This window comes from Hyperoodon ampullatus (assembly GCF_949752795.1).
Source record: "Hyperoodon ampullatus genome assembly, chromosome: 1".
Lineage (NCBI taxonomy): Eukaryota > Metazoa > Chordata > Mammalia > Artiodactyla > Ziphiidae > Hyperoodon > Hyperoodon ampullatus.
In genome coordinates, this window is record NC_136914.1 from 194,113,644 (window position 1) to 194,132,377 (window position 18,734).

The following is an 18,734-nucleotide window of genomic DNA, read 5'->3' on the forward strand; positions in this document are numbered from 1 at the left end:
TATTTAAAAGCCATTCTTCTTCCTCCTTTCCACACTTTAAATTAAATCCTATCAGTTTGCTTTTAATCTCTAGAGAACCGAAATGTTTTATTTATAGGGATCTATAATAAATGCTTGTTTAATGATGCTTTGTTGAATTCGTAAATCATAGCCACAGCTCCTGTGGCCTTGCTAAGGACTGGGGGCAGCAGGGGTTGTTTGGTTGCTGCAGCTCTAGAGCAAAAGTGAGCACTGATAAGTATGACCCTTTTTTGAAGTTCCATACAAGGAGGGAAGACGGCCTGGTAAATATTATGCAGGTTACCAGCTAAGCGGAGCAGAGAGGTGGAGAGCCCTGGGAGACGCAGGCCTGTGGCCTGGTCCTAATTGTTCTGTCAGCTTGAATGCCTTGAAGCCCCCAAAAATCATGTATCCATATCCATTCATTTATATATATGGATATATCCATATCCACCCATATTCTGCTGCAAATATAAACTAATGCAGAGGAGGAAAGCAGCTCCTTCAGATGAGAGATGAATTCATAAGCCAAATGTGCCATGAGGAATTACAAGGTTTCCACAATTTCTTCTCATTCAGTAAGAAATCACAGAAGCATGTCTAAATCTCAAAGGCTGCACAGAGACATAGACTAAGAAAGTTCACATTGCGTTTCAAAATTAGGTGATGAACTTGAGATAGAGGTATGTGGGACAAGACAGTGATTCATGTTAATTATATCTGAATTGTTAATACCTATGAGACGAGGCAGTGCTTTTAATAGATCCAGTGTTCTTCTCAAATAATGGACACTACTTCTATATTGATATAAGTATTTGAATCTTTTTTGAAATTTGGGCAAAAAAGTGTAAAACACTTATGAATTGAGAATTATTTATGTTAATGGATCTGTAACTGTTCTTTTTAAAGTTGGATGTGCTGTGCAATGGTGAAATTATGGGGAAGGATCATACTATGGAGTTCATCTACATGACAAGATGGCGACTAAGAGGCGAAAACGTAAATTGCTTTTATATACCTACGTGTATATTTAGTTCTTTACCATTATGTTATTCAAATTTAACAGTTACTTAGACACTTAAAAAAAAAAAAAAAACTAGCTTGGGAAAGAAGAAACTGGTTCCTCTTGTTTCTCAGCTACTCCATGATAGTTGGTCCCAAGTACAAGGCCGAGATCTGTGTTAGATGTGGTTTTGTTATATTTAAGGTAAGTTTAAAACATCAGTTTGAATATGTTCAGAACTCAGCTAACCTAGAGACGGAGGAGATAGCACTTACATTTTTTTAAACCCCAGTAAATTATGGGAACTTTTAAGTTCTGCCCTGACTAGTATGTTTAATGGTTAAGATATTTTTTGTTTGTGGTAGAGGAAACAGATAGGGTAGAATCTAGATAATCTTTTTTTCAGGTACCGCCTTTACATTGAAAGTATAAAATCGGACCGAAGGGTAAGTGAGTTTGCAGTGGTTTCTGATGCCAGAATTAGATTGCCGTGCCTTAGGCCCCAGGCAATATTGGAGAGATGATTAAAAGGAGGAAACTAAGAAAATTTTTTTTAAAACCCAAAAGGAGTTTGTATTTTGAACTATATCTTTGATTAGGGTTAATTAGAAGGTTCAAGTGTATCTTACCTGAGTTATATGTAACATTGATATTAGGGAAATTGGAGGGGCTAGGGATTATAAGGCTGATAGGTAGCAGTAAGGAATACAGTAGTAATTTAAAAAATCACAAAATTAAGAAATGCAGCCTCACATAATTACAGTGGCTCAAAAACATACTTATGTTGAGTGTAAACATCTATGGAACTTTTTTTTTTCTTCAGAAGAACTGTCTTGTTCAGAAGAACTCACGTAACTTCTTAATTCAGAATTTTTTTCTATTCACATCCCACTTGGATGACGCCTTCCTTGCGAGGCTGAGTTCTCGTGACCAGGAGGAATAAGTTCTGTTCTAGTCCCAGCCACCAGGTTGTGTGCCTTGAGGAACTTATGAAACCTCTCTAAGGCTCCTTTTTTTTTTTATTCTAATTGTCTTTGTATTTGGTAAATTACTACTTGCCTATGACATTTTATATATTTTTAATGGTTCTACATACATCACTCTCATTTAATCCATCTAACCAGAATGTTTCAGGTACCAAGTGCAGATTACAGAGGTAGTCAGTTCTCTTGCCTGGCCCTGCTGGGGCCTAAATATTGTGGTATTACACATAATAGTAATACCACACTATTCGTATAATTTTAGCTTTCTTTGATAGTTCATTGGACACTTCAGTATGTGTTAGTGCTTGATATCATCATTATGAATAGGTTTGCCTTAAGGTTGAAGAGCCGTAACTCATCATCCACTGCAAGACATCTACTGATACTCACTTGTCCTTCACCAGATCCCTTCCCAAAGGTCTCCCACACTGCCAGTTATTTTAATGTCAAAGCATGAAAGAGCTAATTCATAGAAATTGTTATTAATAAAGAGAAACCAGTCTTTACTACAGTTATGCTTCTGATTACACATTTCCGAATAGTTTAAATTCCCTGGTTAAGGCATATTTTAATAAAAATTGGTTCAAAAAAAAGGTTAAGTACCTTATTTTTATTCAGGTAAAAACAGCCAATAAATAGAAAAAATACCACATTTTATACTTAGTACAACAGTAAAGTAATAGCCCATTTCATTTTTTTGGCATGACAACCCTGTTTTTTGTTTGTTCTCCTCCTCTAAACCTGTTTCTCCCTTAGCCTTCACATTCTCAGCAGTTCCAAGATTAATAGTTCCATTTTTCCAGTGTCTCAGACCCAAATCCCTAAAGTCACTCCTGATTAGTTTCATCCATCCTTAGCAAATTCTTTGACCTCTACCGTCAAAATACAGTAATGAGAATCCAGTTACATCTTATCACCTCCTCTTCTGTCACTCTGGTCCAAGCTACTGTCACTCTTCTCCAGAATTTCTATAAAAGTCTCTTAACTGGGCTCCATGCTTCTACTCTCTTTTTTTTTTTTTACGTCTTTAATTTCTCACAGCTATGTGTTTTAGTTTTTTTTTTTTTTTACATCTTTATTGGAGTATAATTGCTTTACAGTGGGGTATTAGTTTCTGCTGTATAACAAAGTGAATCAGCTATACCTATACATATATCCCCATATCCCTCCCTATCCCATGCTTCTACTCTTGCTGCCACCTGTGCCCCCTCCCATCTTCACCCAACACAGCAGCCAGAGTGACCCTCTTAACACAAGTTAGAACATGTCGCTTCTGTGCTCTAAATTCTCCTGTACCATCTAATGGCATTTAGATAAAAGCCAAAGTCCTTCCAGGGACCTATAGATGGTGGACCCCACACAGTTTTCCCCAAAGACATCTTTGCTCTTACCCTTTGCTCCCTCCCTCTCGCTTCACTGGCCTCTGTGTTTGTTTCCTCTAACATGCCAGGCTTGCCCTTGCCTCCCCAAATATCCACCTAATTGTTCCCTTTACCCCCTTCACTCAGAGAATTTTGCTTCTACATCCCCTCCTCAGTGAGGCCTCTGACTTCCATTAATAGTCCAACCCCTCTCCTGATCTGGCACTCTTAACCCCTTGTCATGCCTTGCCATTCTCCACAGTATTTCATACCGTCACTACGCCTCTTCTGTATGTTTATTGTTTGTCCCCAACTAAAATGTAGCCTGAGGGTAGGGATGATTATTTGTTCACTGCTCAGTCTCCAGCACCTAAAGCAGTGCCTAGTACAGATACTCAGTAAGTATTTGTTTGAAGAGTAAATTGAATGAAAGTTTTGTCCTTTATAAGGTAGTAGTTAGGCAAAATATAGCCTAACGGTCATTTTGTTTATTTCAGTCAGTTTCCCATTTGTTTTCTGTTAAACAAATTTTAAATTTTTGCTCATGTTCCAGTTAATTATGAGCTATTATAATTGATGAATTCTGACAGTTGGAGTGAATGGACAAACTAACAATAAAACAATTCTTTCTTGATTAAGCCCCTTCCAGCATATTTATTTCAGTCACATCCTTTCCCATCTCTACCCTTCATTGCCAGCAAGATGCCAGATTGTCTGAAAAGCTCTCGTTACTGTCTCTACTGGCATTGCTAACTGACTGTGTCTTGGGCTGGGGTCGGCATATTTCCTAAACTAATGACCGCCTTATGGTTCTTTCACTTACTTCTGGTACTTTTTTATATTAAACATTTTAATCTACCTGGGATTTGTTCATTTACACACACACACCTACAACAAGGCTAAGGCTCTAAAACTTATTCTAAGAATTTTTTTGCCAGAAATACAGTTTATTGAATAAGTCGTACTTTGCCTCATTGTTTTGAGATGTCACCGTTATCTGTGCATATGAATCTAGACATATGTGTACACATGCAGATGTGTATATCTGTGTTCCTGGGCATTGTTTTGTTCTTCTGAGTAGGACTTAATCCTACACCAGCATTTCACATTATAGCTTTTATAAAAATCTGATCACATAACACCCCTATCTGAAACTCCTCAATTGTCCATTTTCTTTGGGATATATTTAAATAAAGTCCAGACTAACTTATAAGGAAAATAGTTGGGCCTTCTAGGTTACTTTATGATGTCTATCAGCATCTGTTAGGAAAAAGCTCATTATTATTATTTTTTTAAATTGTGTTGGCTAGTTTTCCCCCTTTATTGTTTAGGTGAGCTTGAGAATGGGATTGTGATTGGCATTGGATTAAATTTCTTGATTGACTTGGCTGGCATTTGCAGTCTTTTATTCTGTTTGTTGCTGTGGGGTGCCCTCTGAAGTTCTGGACACTTCTCTGTGTCTCTGAGTAAAGTTTGTGGTTTTCTTCCCTCTTCATGTTGGATGCCACCTCTGCCTTTCTGGGTCTTTTGCCTCAGGCAGGATCCCCCATATTCAGATCACCTCTTGGCCTTGTCCTCTTGCTAGACTCCTAGGGGGAACCTCGGGGAGTCAGTTTTGCCTCCACTCCTCAGGAGCAGGACATTTCTGCCTGTGCCACACAGCATCTGGGCCACTCCTCCCCTTTATCATGGGATGGTTTCACTTCAGGCTTAGCCTGCTTTCTGTCCTCTGTGCTCTTTCTGGATCCTTGTCTTCATTGTGATGCATTTTTGAAAGACTTTTATCTTTAGGAATCAAATATCCAGTCAAACTTAGCTAAGTCCCAGAAATTTTTCAGTTCATAACAGTATTTGCACCTCAAGATTGGTGTTCATCTTTTGCTTATTAGTGGGAGAAAATGTACCTTTTTTTAAACCACTGCTTCTCAAACTAATGCAAATCACAAAACACCTGGGGAATCTTGGTAAAACACAGATTCTGATTCAGTAGTTCTGGGGTGAGGACAGAAATTCTGCGTTTCTGACAAGCTCCCAGTTGTTGTCTGTGCACCTGATATTTGGGGCCACCCTTCGAGTAAGATGATTTTCGGGGACATGATCCATGACCACTGGCCTGCCCTGTAGTTTCCACATCCATAAATTGAGGGTGCAGAATGGAAGAATTAGACCTCAGTTTGGAAGGGACTTAATCACCAGTCTAATTACATGGATTCTGTTTATAATATCCATGCAGTGTTCATCACATTTTTTGAAACATAAATGGGATCATATGTATTGTTTTGCAGCTTCTTTTTCTCATTTGTTAATATGTCTTGTGGAGAATCAGTAAATTTTAAAATAATTATTTGTAACAGGTTGATAGTATTCCACTTGTGTGGCTGTAGCATAATTTGATTAATATACTCATTTGATTTGACTCATTTAGATTTTTTTCAAATATCTTGACATTATAAACAATGCTGTATTCCAGTGTATGTATCTTTTTGCACATGTGGAAACATATTTATTGGCTAAATTCCAGATGTGGATTTACAGCAGAGTATGCATGTTTTAAATTTTGATAGATACTGATAAATTGTCCTCTAAAAAGTTTTTAGCAATTTGTAGTCATACCAATAATGTATGAGTGCCCATTTTCTGATACCCTCACTAACACTTCATATTTTCAATTTTGTATTTCTTTTGTGAAGTTTCTTTCCATATCCATTGCCCCTTTTTTCCATTGTGAAGTTTATCTTTTTCTTACCGACTCCTAGGAGCTCTTTATGTATTCTGGATATTCATCTTTATTATGTATTTTGCAACTATTTCCTCCCAGTTGTATCCCACTGCATAGTTTTGCCTCAGTTTTTTGGTCCTTAAAATTGGGCTAATAATACCTATCTTGAAAAATTTTAGTAAGAATTAATGAAATATTATATAGTAAAGTACTTAGCAGAGTGCCGGACATAATAAATGTGTTATTTTATTAATAACTTATGTATGTTTGCTTTCATTATTACTATAATTCTCTCCTCCTACACTTAGTCTCATGTCCGCAAGCTAACTGTTAGTATCTCTGTCTCTTCAGCCTCAGCTTTCACCATGAACTCATGTTCTTCCTGCTTACCTTTCCTTGGGTAGGTTGAGTACCTACTCTCAGGACTCCCCCTTTTTCCAGATAATCCTGGTTGGTTTTATCTCTTCCAACAACCCCTGCCAGTCCCTACCTAAAGTTACCGCACCATGTTTGCCTTGCTTTGCTTTCTTTGCATTACCAAGCAATTTTAGGAAAAGCAAACATCTACCTTGACTAATACCAAAGAGATTAATAGGAAAAAGAACAAAAACAAAACAGTGAAATTTGCCTCTTTCTACCCCCTTTACTTGTTAAATGCTATTTGGGACTTGCACAGTTAGGCAAAGTCTGGTAGGCCACAGTGTGGGGAGTCTTGGGAGAGAAGGGGGAAGGTTGTCAATGATAGCAGTGCTGGGTGTGTCTTACAGCATGTTGAGCCCAGTACAGAAATTCAAGGACTAACTTCTAGGGAAAAAATTGCTAAAGTCTTTCAGGAAATGGAAAATATCTAAAATTTTATTTTAAAAGCTACCAGTATATTTGTTTTAATAATTGCTTACTTAAATATTCTTCCAAAGTATATTTTAAAAACGTGCTCTGGGATGTTCGATTTATCCTGGTTAATTTGTATCTCACATATTTTTAATCTTTTTTTTTTCTGTTTTGAAGAAGCACATGACGTTGAATTCATATATGCATAATTTTAAAGTGTGTTATGTTTCATAATTCCATTACTGTTAAAATGTTTATGCTTAATAAGGATTCAGGATAATATTGAAAAATCAAGATTTGGGAATGATCTTTTAATATGAATGGTTAACCATTAAAAGATGGTAGATTTAGAAATGAATCTACTCACTAGTTTAAAAATATGTTCATGCATTGATTTACTCATAAAACATTTGAGTGGCTGCTGTGTGCCAGTTCTGTGCCTTAGCTCTTAAGATTGCAAATATGAATAAGATTCAGACTCAAAGAGCTCACAATCTAATGCTATTAAAACAGTTATGGAGACTAAGAGTCTAATCGGAGGAATATAAAGAACCTAACCTAAAACAGAACATGGATCGCTTACAGGCTGAGGCAAGTTCCCTGCCCCTCTCAGAGCTCTGAGATCCTCAAACAGTGTTTGTTCCCTCTCAGGGTGGTTGAAGAGGAGATCTAGGAGATTACTCACAGGAAAAATTGGAAGAAAGAGGGCGCCCCTCCTGGATTGAGAAGGCGAGGGTTTTCTCAGGAATTTAGTATTTGAAGAGGAGATGGAAAGGATAGGTCACCGTTTTGGTAAATATTTGCAGAATATTAACAAAACTCATATCTAGAGACTAAAATAATTTCAAGCTAAAATTTACCAGTCACTAAGTTATTAAAGACTTTTTCCAAAAACAACTACCATATTTTGGAAAGTGTTTACTTAATCATGTTGACTCATGTTTGACGTTAAAATATTTTAAATATGTATCCAGTTGTGGATGCCTCTTATCTGATGAGTTCATCTCCTCCGCAGTTTCGGTGTCTGAACTGCTCAGCTTCGCAAGTCTGCCCTCAGGATGGCCCTTTGTATCAGGTAAGAGGCACTCACGACTGTACATATGACCCTATGATGCCTGCCTGCCACAAAGGTGACTGCTTTCACCCCAAACTCAAGTTCCTAAGACATGTAACTTTGCAAAACTAAGACTTACTTGAGCTACAAAACTTCATCTTTTCAACTTACATCCCCAAAGTTTCCCATTATTTTAGTTCTCTTGAATTACCTATTTAATTTTGCCAAACTAAAAATGAAGTTATAAATGTTAAGGCCATTATTTATGCATCAGGAATTTTTAATAATTACCGGTTTCAGCCCATGAGAAATCTCTGCTCCATATTGAATCTCTGCTCTATACTTAACACTTCTTTGTGTGTGTGTTTTTTTTAATTAATCATTCACCCACAAGTGAAAGATAAAATGCCAGATTAGGTGAAGCTAAATAACAGCAACAGCTAAATGCAGTTGTGAGCTTGCTTACTAGGCCCTGTCCTAAGGACTATACTTGAGTTATACCTCTTCTAGCGCAGAAATGATAGTGAACTGATTTAGTAATGCACTGAGAAAACATGAACATACCTCTGAGAAAAGTTTATCTAATATAAGTACATTTTAAAAATTTGGAAAACAGAAGAGACTAAGTGTAGAATAGTAAGGATTACTGTTGAGTATAGAGATGATCTGTGATCAACCTTAATCCGTGGATTAACCATGGCATTTCTTAAAAATCTCCATTGTTCTTTTATCCCAGAAATTAAAGTAGTCTTCATAATTATTTCCTTGGAGCCAAGAAAGGAGAATTGTAATTATATAACAAACTTAACTAGCAAACTTACCTCTGATGTTGCAATTTTAGGGTTGGGACAAATAAATATATGTTAAGTATGAGAAGAACCACTTCAAATCAAAAATGTTAAATTTGCACTTTATCTAGAATTTCCCTCAGTCTTATTGTCAGCGCTGTGATTGTGGAAATCCCCACACTGTCATTAAAATGTGTGTTTCTTAATAAACACTTTTTAAGTCCCGTTGTTTTTAGTAATGGAGTAAGCACATTTAACAACTATAAAGGCCAATAGAAAATCATTTAGAGAAAAAAAAATCATCCTTCTCCTTATATTATGCAGTTGAGGGTGAGGGGTGAGTAAATAATTTAACTGAATTGGTGAGATATGCGTAGATGTTTCAGCTGACTTTAGCTTCGTGGCTGCTTTTGGGATGAATTGTAGTGATGCTCCTGCCTTTAGTTATAACTCATACATACATGGCTTTTTGCTTTTACTCTTGGCACTGATGTCTATTTATTTCCTGAGAAATAAAGATATTCTTAAACTCTGATCTAAAGTTTTAGAAAACTAGAATAAGACCAAATTTTCAAAAATCCACACACACTTCCTTTTCTAACTTCAACACTTCATTGTAGCGTATAGTCCTGTCAGAACATCTTTAGCCAAAAATCACCTAGAAAATTTCAAGGAAAAAAATTATCACTGTTATAAGAAAGTATTACTATATGTGTAGCTTTATACTATTAAATTTTTAATTTTGTGAAAATTTCGTGAAATAGACAGTTTTCTAAGAAAATAATAGTGGACCAACATTCACCCAAGAAGAAAATGTATATCACTAAATTATGGAAGACATAAAAAAATATAAATTACAGATACCTAAATATAAAACTACTTTTTTTTTTTTTGTGGTACGCGGGCCTCTCACTGCTGTGGCCTCTCCCGTTGCAGAGCACAGGCCAGACGCACAGGCTCAGCGGCCATGGCTCACGGGCCCAGCCGCTCCGCGGCATGTGGGATCTTCCCGGACCAGGACACAAACCCGTGTCCACTGCATCGGCAGGCAGACTCTCAACCACTGCGCCACCAGGGAAGCCCTATAAAACTACTTTTAATGGTCACATTCTCTCATATTTTCAAGGAAGAGGTCATTCTCATTCTAAATTGATTTAAGTCATTGAAAAAGATGGAATTTTTCCAAATTCATTTTACAAAGGTAACATAATCGTGAAAGCAAAAACTGACAGAGAACCTGCAATTAGAAAATGAGTATCAAATCTTATTTTGAACATAAAAACAAGATGATAAATAACATACTAAATATACTAAAATAATATGCTAGAAGAATAATGAACCAAGACCAAGTAGTATTTTTATCAGAAATGCAAGAATGGCTTCATGCTGGGGAGAGGGAAATTATATATATATATATTATATCCTAAAAACACTAAGTCAAATAAATACTAGTAGATGCTGAAAAGGCATTTGATAAAATTTGATGTTAAGTCCTGATTTTTCCTGCAAGCTTCTTCTTTTGAAAATTTTCAGAACAATAACAAAGTTGATGTAATACAAAGGAATATCTTTTACTTTTACTTCGATTTACCAGTTAACAGTTTGCTACAGTTTTTGCCCCCCTTTCCCTTTCTTCCTCTTCTCCTTATCTCATTAATCTCTTTAGAAATACATCTATTGTTTCTTTACGGAGCCGCTTGAAATCAAATTGCACGTATCATGACAGTTGACCTCTAAATACTTCAGCATATGTTTCGTAAGATCAAAGACCTTCTCATATGTAACCACAATCCCACTGTGCTCACAAGCAATTTAGTACATTAAATATTATAGTGATGTCAGTTCTTCCCATAATTAAATTATGAAGTTTAATATAGTTACAAACACATTTTTACCAGATTCTTGTTTAACTTGACAAAGTCAGTCATTCTAAAGTTCATCAGGAAATATAACTTGGTGCCTCTGGTCAGTCCCATTTTTAAATGAGTAATCACGGGGCACATGCATGGCCACCCTCTGAAATGTATTTTAAAGCTGAAGTAATTAAAATCCAGTACTGTCTTAAACATAGACACATGAATAAAAAGAATAGCTCAGGAACATGAATCTATCAAGAGTATTTCAAATTAGTGGAGGGTAAAAAGATTAACAGATATCTATTGAGCCCTTAATTATGCACTGGGCAATCTTCTAGGCCCTGGGAACACAGAAGTAAAAATGAAAAAAATTCATTTCCTTCATGGAGCCTATACTCTAATGATAACAGATGAAAGATGATAAATGAGTAAAATTTATAGTGTTAGAAGAAAAATTAAAGTAGATAAATAGAATATTTTAGATAAGATAGCCAAGGGAAGACCTCTTTGAGTTGGGGATTTTTGATCAAAAAGAAGTGAGAGTAAGAGCTGTGTGTCTATCTGGGGTAGGGCCCTCTAGGCAGAGGGCACACAGTGCAAAGATCCAGAGATGTGGTCGTGTCTGGTGGTTTGAGGGCTGCAAGGCGGCCAAGGGCCTGGAGCAGAGACAGTAGTTGACCAGGTATCAGGGAACTTGGAGCATATATGTTGGGGTGGGATGTGATCCAGTAGGGTTTGTTTTCAGTTAATTGTACTGAGACTTTTGGTGGTGGTGATGGGGTGGGGGGATTCAATCCATACCTCCCATTATAGGTGTTTTTCATGGCTAAAATGGTACACATTAAAAATGATACCATCAAAGATCAGGAAGAGAACATAGCTAACTAACCTCAGAGTGAGGATGGCCTTTCTCATTGTACTTGTAAAAGGAAAGAAAGCAAACCAAGTTGACTACTAATACTGAAAAGTACATGGCAAAAATACCATAAATAAGGAATATTGGCAATATATGACAGAAAGATTTGCTGCCCTAATATGTAAAGAATCCATACAAATCTGTAGGACAGAGTTCACCTTTCCATAGAAAAATGAACAAAAGACATGATAAGACAAATCACAAAAGAAGGAAACACAACTGGCTAGTAAACATATAAAGATGGTTAACTTATTTAGAAGTCAAAATGGAAGAAGAAATAAAATATTATTTTATGCTTATTAAATTTCCAAATTAAGAGAGAGGAAAGGAATAGTACTCATTATTGATGAGGCTACTGAAGAATGAGCACTCATATTTCTTTCAGAAATGTAAAAATAGAACAACTTTCTTAAAGTCCAGTGTGATAGCATTTACCAAAAAACCCTTTAAAATGCTTATGCTGTCTGAATCAGCAGTTCTACTTCTAGGAACCAACCCTAAGGGTGCAGGGGAGATAGGGTGGGGAGTGGGGAATAGACCATTGGGTCACAATAAATTTATAATAGCAAAAAAAAAAAAAAGAAATAAACTAAAATATTCAGTAAAAGATTTGTTGATAATTTATTGTATATTTCTATAAAGGTATCATATGTAGCCTTTAAAAATGATCACATATGACCATATTAAATACTGTAGAAATAAGTTTATGGAATTTTTTTAATGGACAAAATTCTTTTATGGACAAGATTATTTACCAAACAATATGTGTAGCGTGATTCCAGTTTTAAAAAGAAAAACAATGTAGACAAAAAGACTAGATGGATGTACATTAAAATGACTATGGTGGTTATCTTTGGGTGTGGGATGTAAATGATTCTCCTTTTTTTCTTGGTGGTTTTCTATATTTTCTAAATCTAAAACCAAGTTACCTTTATGGTAAATAATTTATTTTTTAAGAAAAATAGTACGTCAACCAGTCAATTTTTATCATTTTCTAAAATTATCACATTTGAAATATATATACTTTGGAAGTATGGATTCTTTTAGTAAATGATGAGACCGAGGACTGGCAGTCTCCACTCAGTGTAGTCCCATAACACTAAGAGGAGTGATAGGCCACATTTCATTACAGTGCGTGCAGTGCCATTTTACTTCAGAAGGCAAACTGAAACACAAATAGGACTTAAAGTATACCTTAACCATTTCCAGTTTTGTAACACCAATAATTCTTAAACTTCACGTTGTCATAGGACACACACACATACAAATGGTTACTTGGAGGAGAAGACAAAACCATTTTCAGCCAAAAACTGAGAAAATCCCAGCCACTGACAACCAAGCCATTTTACTTCCCTCTCTTCCTACATCCTAGTAGAATTGGTGATGGATTCTTCTATGCATGATGAATGGGTTTTTGAACGAGTGACTTAATTATTTGCAGAAAGTATGCAGATCCAACAGGAATGGAAAGCAAAGCTAGAAAGATTATTATAGTGAGAGGCAAGCTCTGGGTTGGGTCAGGTAGGATGGGAAGTAGTCAAGTTAGGTTAATACGATGTCTAGGTAGCAGTCTCCAACTCTGCCTGAACTTCAGAAAACCCAGGGAGTTTTGTAAAATACAGATTTCTGTGTCCCACTCACAGATATTCTGATTCAGAGGGAACCGAATAAAGTTTAAATAAAAACAAGGAAGCAAGATTTAACCACAATAAATTTAGACCACGGAAACCCTGAGAGACTGTGACTTTTACTCCAGTCCTTAGAAAACTGTAGGGCATCACCTTACTTCTTCAGCTGGGAACAGCAAGATCTAGGAATTTTCATTCCTACCCTCCAGTCCAACCCAGAGCTGAATGGTGAGAGAGACTTCCCAGGATGTAGCATAGCGATGATACCTACAGAAACAGTCATTTTCAGGGTTCTGGAATCTCAGTCTACCACTTTTGTCTATAGGAAAGAAAGACAGGATTTTTGCATTCACCTACTCAGAGACAAGGGGGGAAACAAGTCAGTAGCCATCTCAGCCCTTTCTTGTTTTCATAAAAGTAGCTCCTGGAAATTTCATTTTAAAAAGGGGAATCTGCACCTTTAAGAAAAGGAAAACCATTGTTTCTTCAGACCCTTTCTGACTTTGATGTTTGAGTTCTATGTGATATGACAAAACAGAGGGTAAAAAAGACACAGAAGTAGCAGTGTGGCTTTTACCACAGGAAGCTGTTTCCTCTCTAGTGCTGTATGTTGATGTATGATACCTTCCGTACGTAGAGCAAAACAGAAGGACGGTCTGAACCATTCAGTTATATAATAGTCAAGTCCAAATATTTAGTAGCATCAACTATTGAAAGTAGGCGGTTTCGTCTAACAATTAGTTACTTGTTTTTCAACATTTTTAAAATGACAGTTAAGTTTTAAATCCTAAAAAGAAGTGTCAAAGTTAAGATGTGTGATTTGTAAACACTATCCCAGTTTTCCTAGATTCATAGCAGGAGGTCTCTGTTAATTCGTGACTCAATGGGCTCTCACAAACAGCAGCCCTGATGGAGTCCAGCCTGCGGGCTTGTCTTGTTCAGCCCCACAAGTGAATGCAGGTGAGAGCTTTCCATCCTCCACACAGGCCCTGCCTCGCCCTAAGTATTAACATTAGTACTATTCACATATGCAAGCAGTATGACATCTGCAGGCCTTCCAGCTTGACCTGTGTTGCCAGTTATGGAAAACTTGACTGATTTCTAGAAAATAGTAGCTGTTTAAAAATATAGTCTTAATGATAATTACAACCTTAATTGTCATAATCACCAGTACCAGGAAATACTGTAAGCTATAACTGCACATTCTTAAAGTCTTTTATATATAATCTATATTGTTTTTATATCAACAGTCTTACTCATCATCTGTTTTTATTTTATAGTCATACCCCATGGTATTGCAGTATCGACCAAGAATTGATTTTGGTTAGACCGCGGGGCCTAGATCCCACTGAATGAATCCTGCACTACGTGTTTACTCATCGACAGACTGCACAGTGAACGGTGTGTGGACTGGAGGGACACAACCAGATTTTCAGCATGCGAATAAGGCCATTGTCTGTCTCTAAATTGTCAGTTGCATTTTTGTTGTTTCTATTAAGAGCAAACCAAGTGCCATTCTGCTACTGAACCATCTGCATAAGGTATCTGTGCTGTCTCACAGTGTACAATACAAGTCATGGTTGAAATCAGTTAGGTGTGCAGCCACGATCCAGCCTTCTGAATATTTTGCTTGCCTGTTCCAAGTTTGTTCTAATGTTTGATTACACTAGTAATATGGCTCAATCTTCGTGGTGTTGCAGTTTTCACATACTTACTATTTGATTAATTCTTGTTTAAATAGAGTACTGTACAAGGAACTAATAATTATTATATCTTGAAATTATTTTGTATGGGAAATATATTTAGAAAAGTGGTCCTTGAGCCACTGTCCTGTTCTCAGTAAGCTTTTTGTGTGCAAAATAGTTCACTCTTGAGTGTGCAAGTCCTTTGGGGAAGAATTCCAATTGTTCTTTACATTAGAGCACATTATAATTGTAGGCATTTTGAGTCATCTGTCTGTGTAGTCTACCAGTCGCACAGGGAGGGCCTGTTCACCCTCCAGAAAATGTATGTGACTTCTTGGAGAGCTGAAGTGAGATTCACAACCAGTTGAAATGCTGGCAGCTGATCACATTACTTCTAACAAAATTAATGTGTAAGTGAGGTTAATCTTTCATAATGCCTTATGACGAGCGGGTGCTGCTTCATGAAATGTCATCGCCGTCATGTAGCCCACTTTATGTGTGCATTGTTATACTGTGGCTCTTATCTAATGAAGTACATTGCTTCCCTGTTTCAGTTGGCCTTAGGTGTGTGTCATTGTGGCATGCAGAAGGTTATGATGATTTAAGTATTAGGATTTTTAGAGCAGGTAACATTAGCTATTTTATGGATTTCAAAAATCTCAAAGCAACTGTAGATTAAAACTGTTAGTAACCTGTCACATTTCCAAACCATACGTATAAAATAGAAAAAAAATGCAGTGTAATAGATAAATATGCTAACCAGAATTAATGGTTTGAGGACATTTCATTTTAGATCCTGTAGTAATCAGGGGGAAATGGGATTATTGTTTTATACATAAGTTCTTTAAGGTCAGAGCTATGATAATGTCCTTGATTTTGCTTTTTTTTTTTTAAGTCTTCCACTCATTTTGAGATGACTCTGCAAGTCAAAAAAGTCTTGTCACCTTAAATTATATGAAGAACTTCATTTTAAACCTCTTAGCATTTACATTATTTTTCATAAACTTCTGTTTTACTAATTGCTTTGAAACTTAGGCCTATTTCCTCAGTTTCAAATTTAACCTCTGAAATACTTAGGAAATAATCTTGAAAGTTAGGAAAAAATATTTGTTCTAGAAATCTGACATGAGCACAATCTGTGTGTTACACACATAGTTTTTATACTGTATACATAGTAGATGTGCTACATTTTCCAGTAAAATGTATCACAAGGTAATGCCTTCTGAATCTCAAAATGCTTCTTAGAAATAAAACAGTGTATGACCAAGAAACACATACAAAATACAGCTAAATCTTGATGCATTTCACAATATAAAAGGCTGAAACTTCATAATTATCTTTTCCTTATATCTTTAAATCAAAAAGTCAAGTTTTCTGTTGTTTTTGGCCTGACTTTTGTGAAAAAGGTTATGGCAATACTTTTAAAATATCACTTTGTTAGACTGTGTTTGTGCTTGGAGGGGCTCACAAAGAGAATTTAAAAGGCAGATTTTAAATAACTCTTTAAAAATGGTTGGCACAGACCATTACCCTAAACCAGAAACTGAATTTACTCCCCAGCTACAGAAATTATTTTGCTGCGCTGTCAAATGCAGTTCCCTGACATCCCTAAGAAATTTTTAGATTTCTTGTAAACTTGTCACATCTAGGTCAGTGAGTACTTATGGAAGCTGATTTTAATTAACTCAAAATAAATTGAGAGTGTATTTTAAAAACCACAAATGAGACCTGGATGTTTTTGGGTCCCCAGACAAAACTTGCAGCCTTAAATGAGTTTTATATACGTGATCTCATTAAATTTGGCTTGTTGCCTCATCTTATGTAGTGTCGCTATTTTCCAAGGAAATATATAGGAAGCAATTATGGAATTGAGTATACTTTTATATAAAATTCCTTTATCTAATGTTAATATATTAACACTTTTATTGAAATGCAATGGAATATGTGCCAAAACATGTGAAAACCTTGCATAAAGAAGGGCATCAGTTATACGGGGAAAGGTACACGTTTTATGATGGTCCTGAGTAATGTGGTATTACTATTAGAACCACAGACTTCTTCATATATATTCAACTATGGTTTTCTAAGTATGGGACTACTTTCATGTCTAGTAATACACTAATCCCTAGTTAATTATCCCCTGAGTCCGGTTGTGGAATTTGTAAGAAACGAGGTATAGAAAAATTTACAGGCAAAAATATACAGGTGGTTAGTTTTACAAACTTGGGGTGCTAATAAGATAAACTCCTTATACAAATAGCCTATAGGAATAATCATCTGAATCTGCAAAGTTGGAGAATAAAACTAAATTAAGTTTTTCTTTAATCTCTTGTTTCTTAAGCGACAAACTGAAAGAACTTTACTTCCATAAAAGATTTTGTAATCTGTTTTCTCTGCTTTAGATATCATAGATGTACAAGGGTCAAGGAACCTTGGATCTAAAGAAGGCCTGTGCTTTATTTATAGATATCACTTTAACGGAAGTAATCACATTAGTTCATAGAAAAATCCAAATATGGCCCTTTCTCCAGATTAACAGAATACTTTTAAGTGTAAAAACAAATAAACTAAAAGATTCACTGATGAGGTAGTATTAGGTCATTCAGTCTGAGGTCCAGATACCTTGGGGTGATGTCTTTTAACTACTTTTAGAAAAGTATTTTTCTTTATTCATTAAAAATCTGTCCCATATTAATATGCCACATTTTATAAATGTAATGAGTTTGCTCAACTATGTGTAACTTAAAATGATTCTTTAAGGGAAAAAAAGTATGTTATATAATATTGTGAACTGTTTAGCTTTATTGAACTATTTAAGAGAAAGTGCCTCATTGCTAAAGTGCATTTCTGTTTTAGATTTACTGCATAAATTTTGAGTTTTCTGTCCCTGTCTCTTATCAATGGTTTTGTATCTAAATAGGCTCTTGTAAGTTAGAATAATCTCTTTTTGAAAGATTTTCATAAGAAAATAGTTATCACCAAAGACATTTTACTGTTAATAACCATGTTAGAGAGACAGTTTAACTGTTTGGAGGTTGGAAATTTTTAGACTGCAAGTTACTTTTATATAATTAGGCAATAACCTTGAGTAATTGCTAAAATATCACCAAAGAAAGGCTTTAAACTTAATTTTCATGGTAAGATCAATCAAATGCAGGTTTTTCTTGCAATAATCAGACCATACTTCCTTTCAGCTATGTTTCTTGTTTTTCCAGCACCATCTGACAGATCTTAGGAAATCCTCAAAGGTGAAAAAGAGATTAACACAACAAATAGCCTCCCTCTGGATGAAAAGTGGGAGAAATACATACTTTGAAAAGAAAATTGAAATTGAGATTTTAAATTCTAATTTGAGAAGCTTTTTATTCCATGGAGGCGATACAGACTAAAATTATGCTTATTTAGTTCCTGGGTTCTTAGTAATGTGAGAAATTTTATTAAAGACAGACTTTGGTAAAAGTGCAGACATGCTTACTTGTAATAGAAAATAGTGCATTCTGTTGGATTCACATAAGTAAATGCTTTTTCTGTATTCAAAAGCAAAATTTTCCTAAAGGCCTGTGGTTTTTTTTTTAAGTACCTCTTTGTCTTGTTTCTCAGCAATGACTTTGTTTTTAGAATCTAGCCATACAGCCAAATTCGGCAAGATAAGCCCCAGATGAAGAGCATATACACCAGGTTAAGCCCTGTCCTCACACCGATCTTTTGGGGGAGCCCGTGCTGTGGGCCACCTCAAGTAAAGCTCACATTATTAAGTCTTCCTGACAGGCCACCTGGTAAACCGCATTAGCTCGGATAAAGATGGATGCACTCCATTATATACTCTGGTTTACCATAAGGAATTTTCCAGCAGGCTATGCTTTATACCAGAGAGATATAGATATTGGTTGTGGGAATTACAAAAATGAGT

At 35.9% G+C, this 18,734-nt stretch overlaps 1 protein-coding gene across 2 annotated transcripts in view; it reads left to right on the forward strand.

Annotated features, from left to right (window-relative positions):
* PCGF5 (polycomb group ring finger 5) overlaps positions 1-14,543 on the forward strand; it is a gene marked incomplete at both ends in the record, with an annotated part of 56,218 nt that extends 41,675 nt beyond the window's left edge. Inside the window, 3 exons of one of the 2 annotated variants that reach the window (XM_079705190.1) lie at positions 910-999; positions 7,913-7,972; positions 14,420-14,543. In XM_079705190.1, coding sequence (XP_079561316.1) covers positions 910-999; positions 7,913-7,972; positions 14,420-14,467 — 198 coding nt within the window. The remainder of the gene's footprint in view (positions 1-909; positions 1,000-7,912; positions 7,973-14,419) is intronic. The other variant, XM_079705191.1, reaches the window with a different exon arrangement.
* Between the last annotated feature and the right edge of the window lie 4,191 nt (positions 14,544-18,734).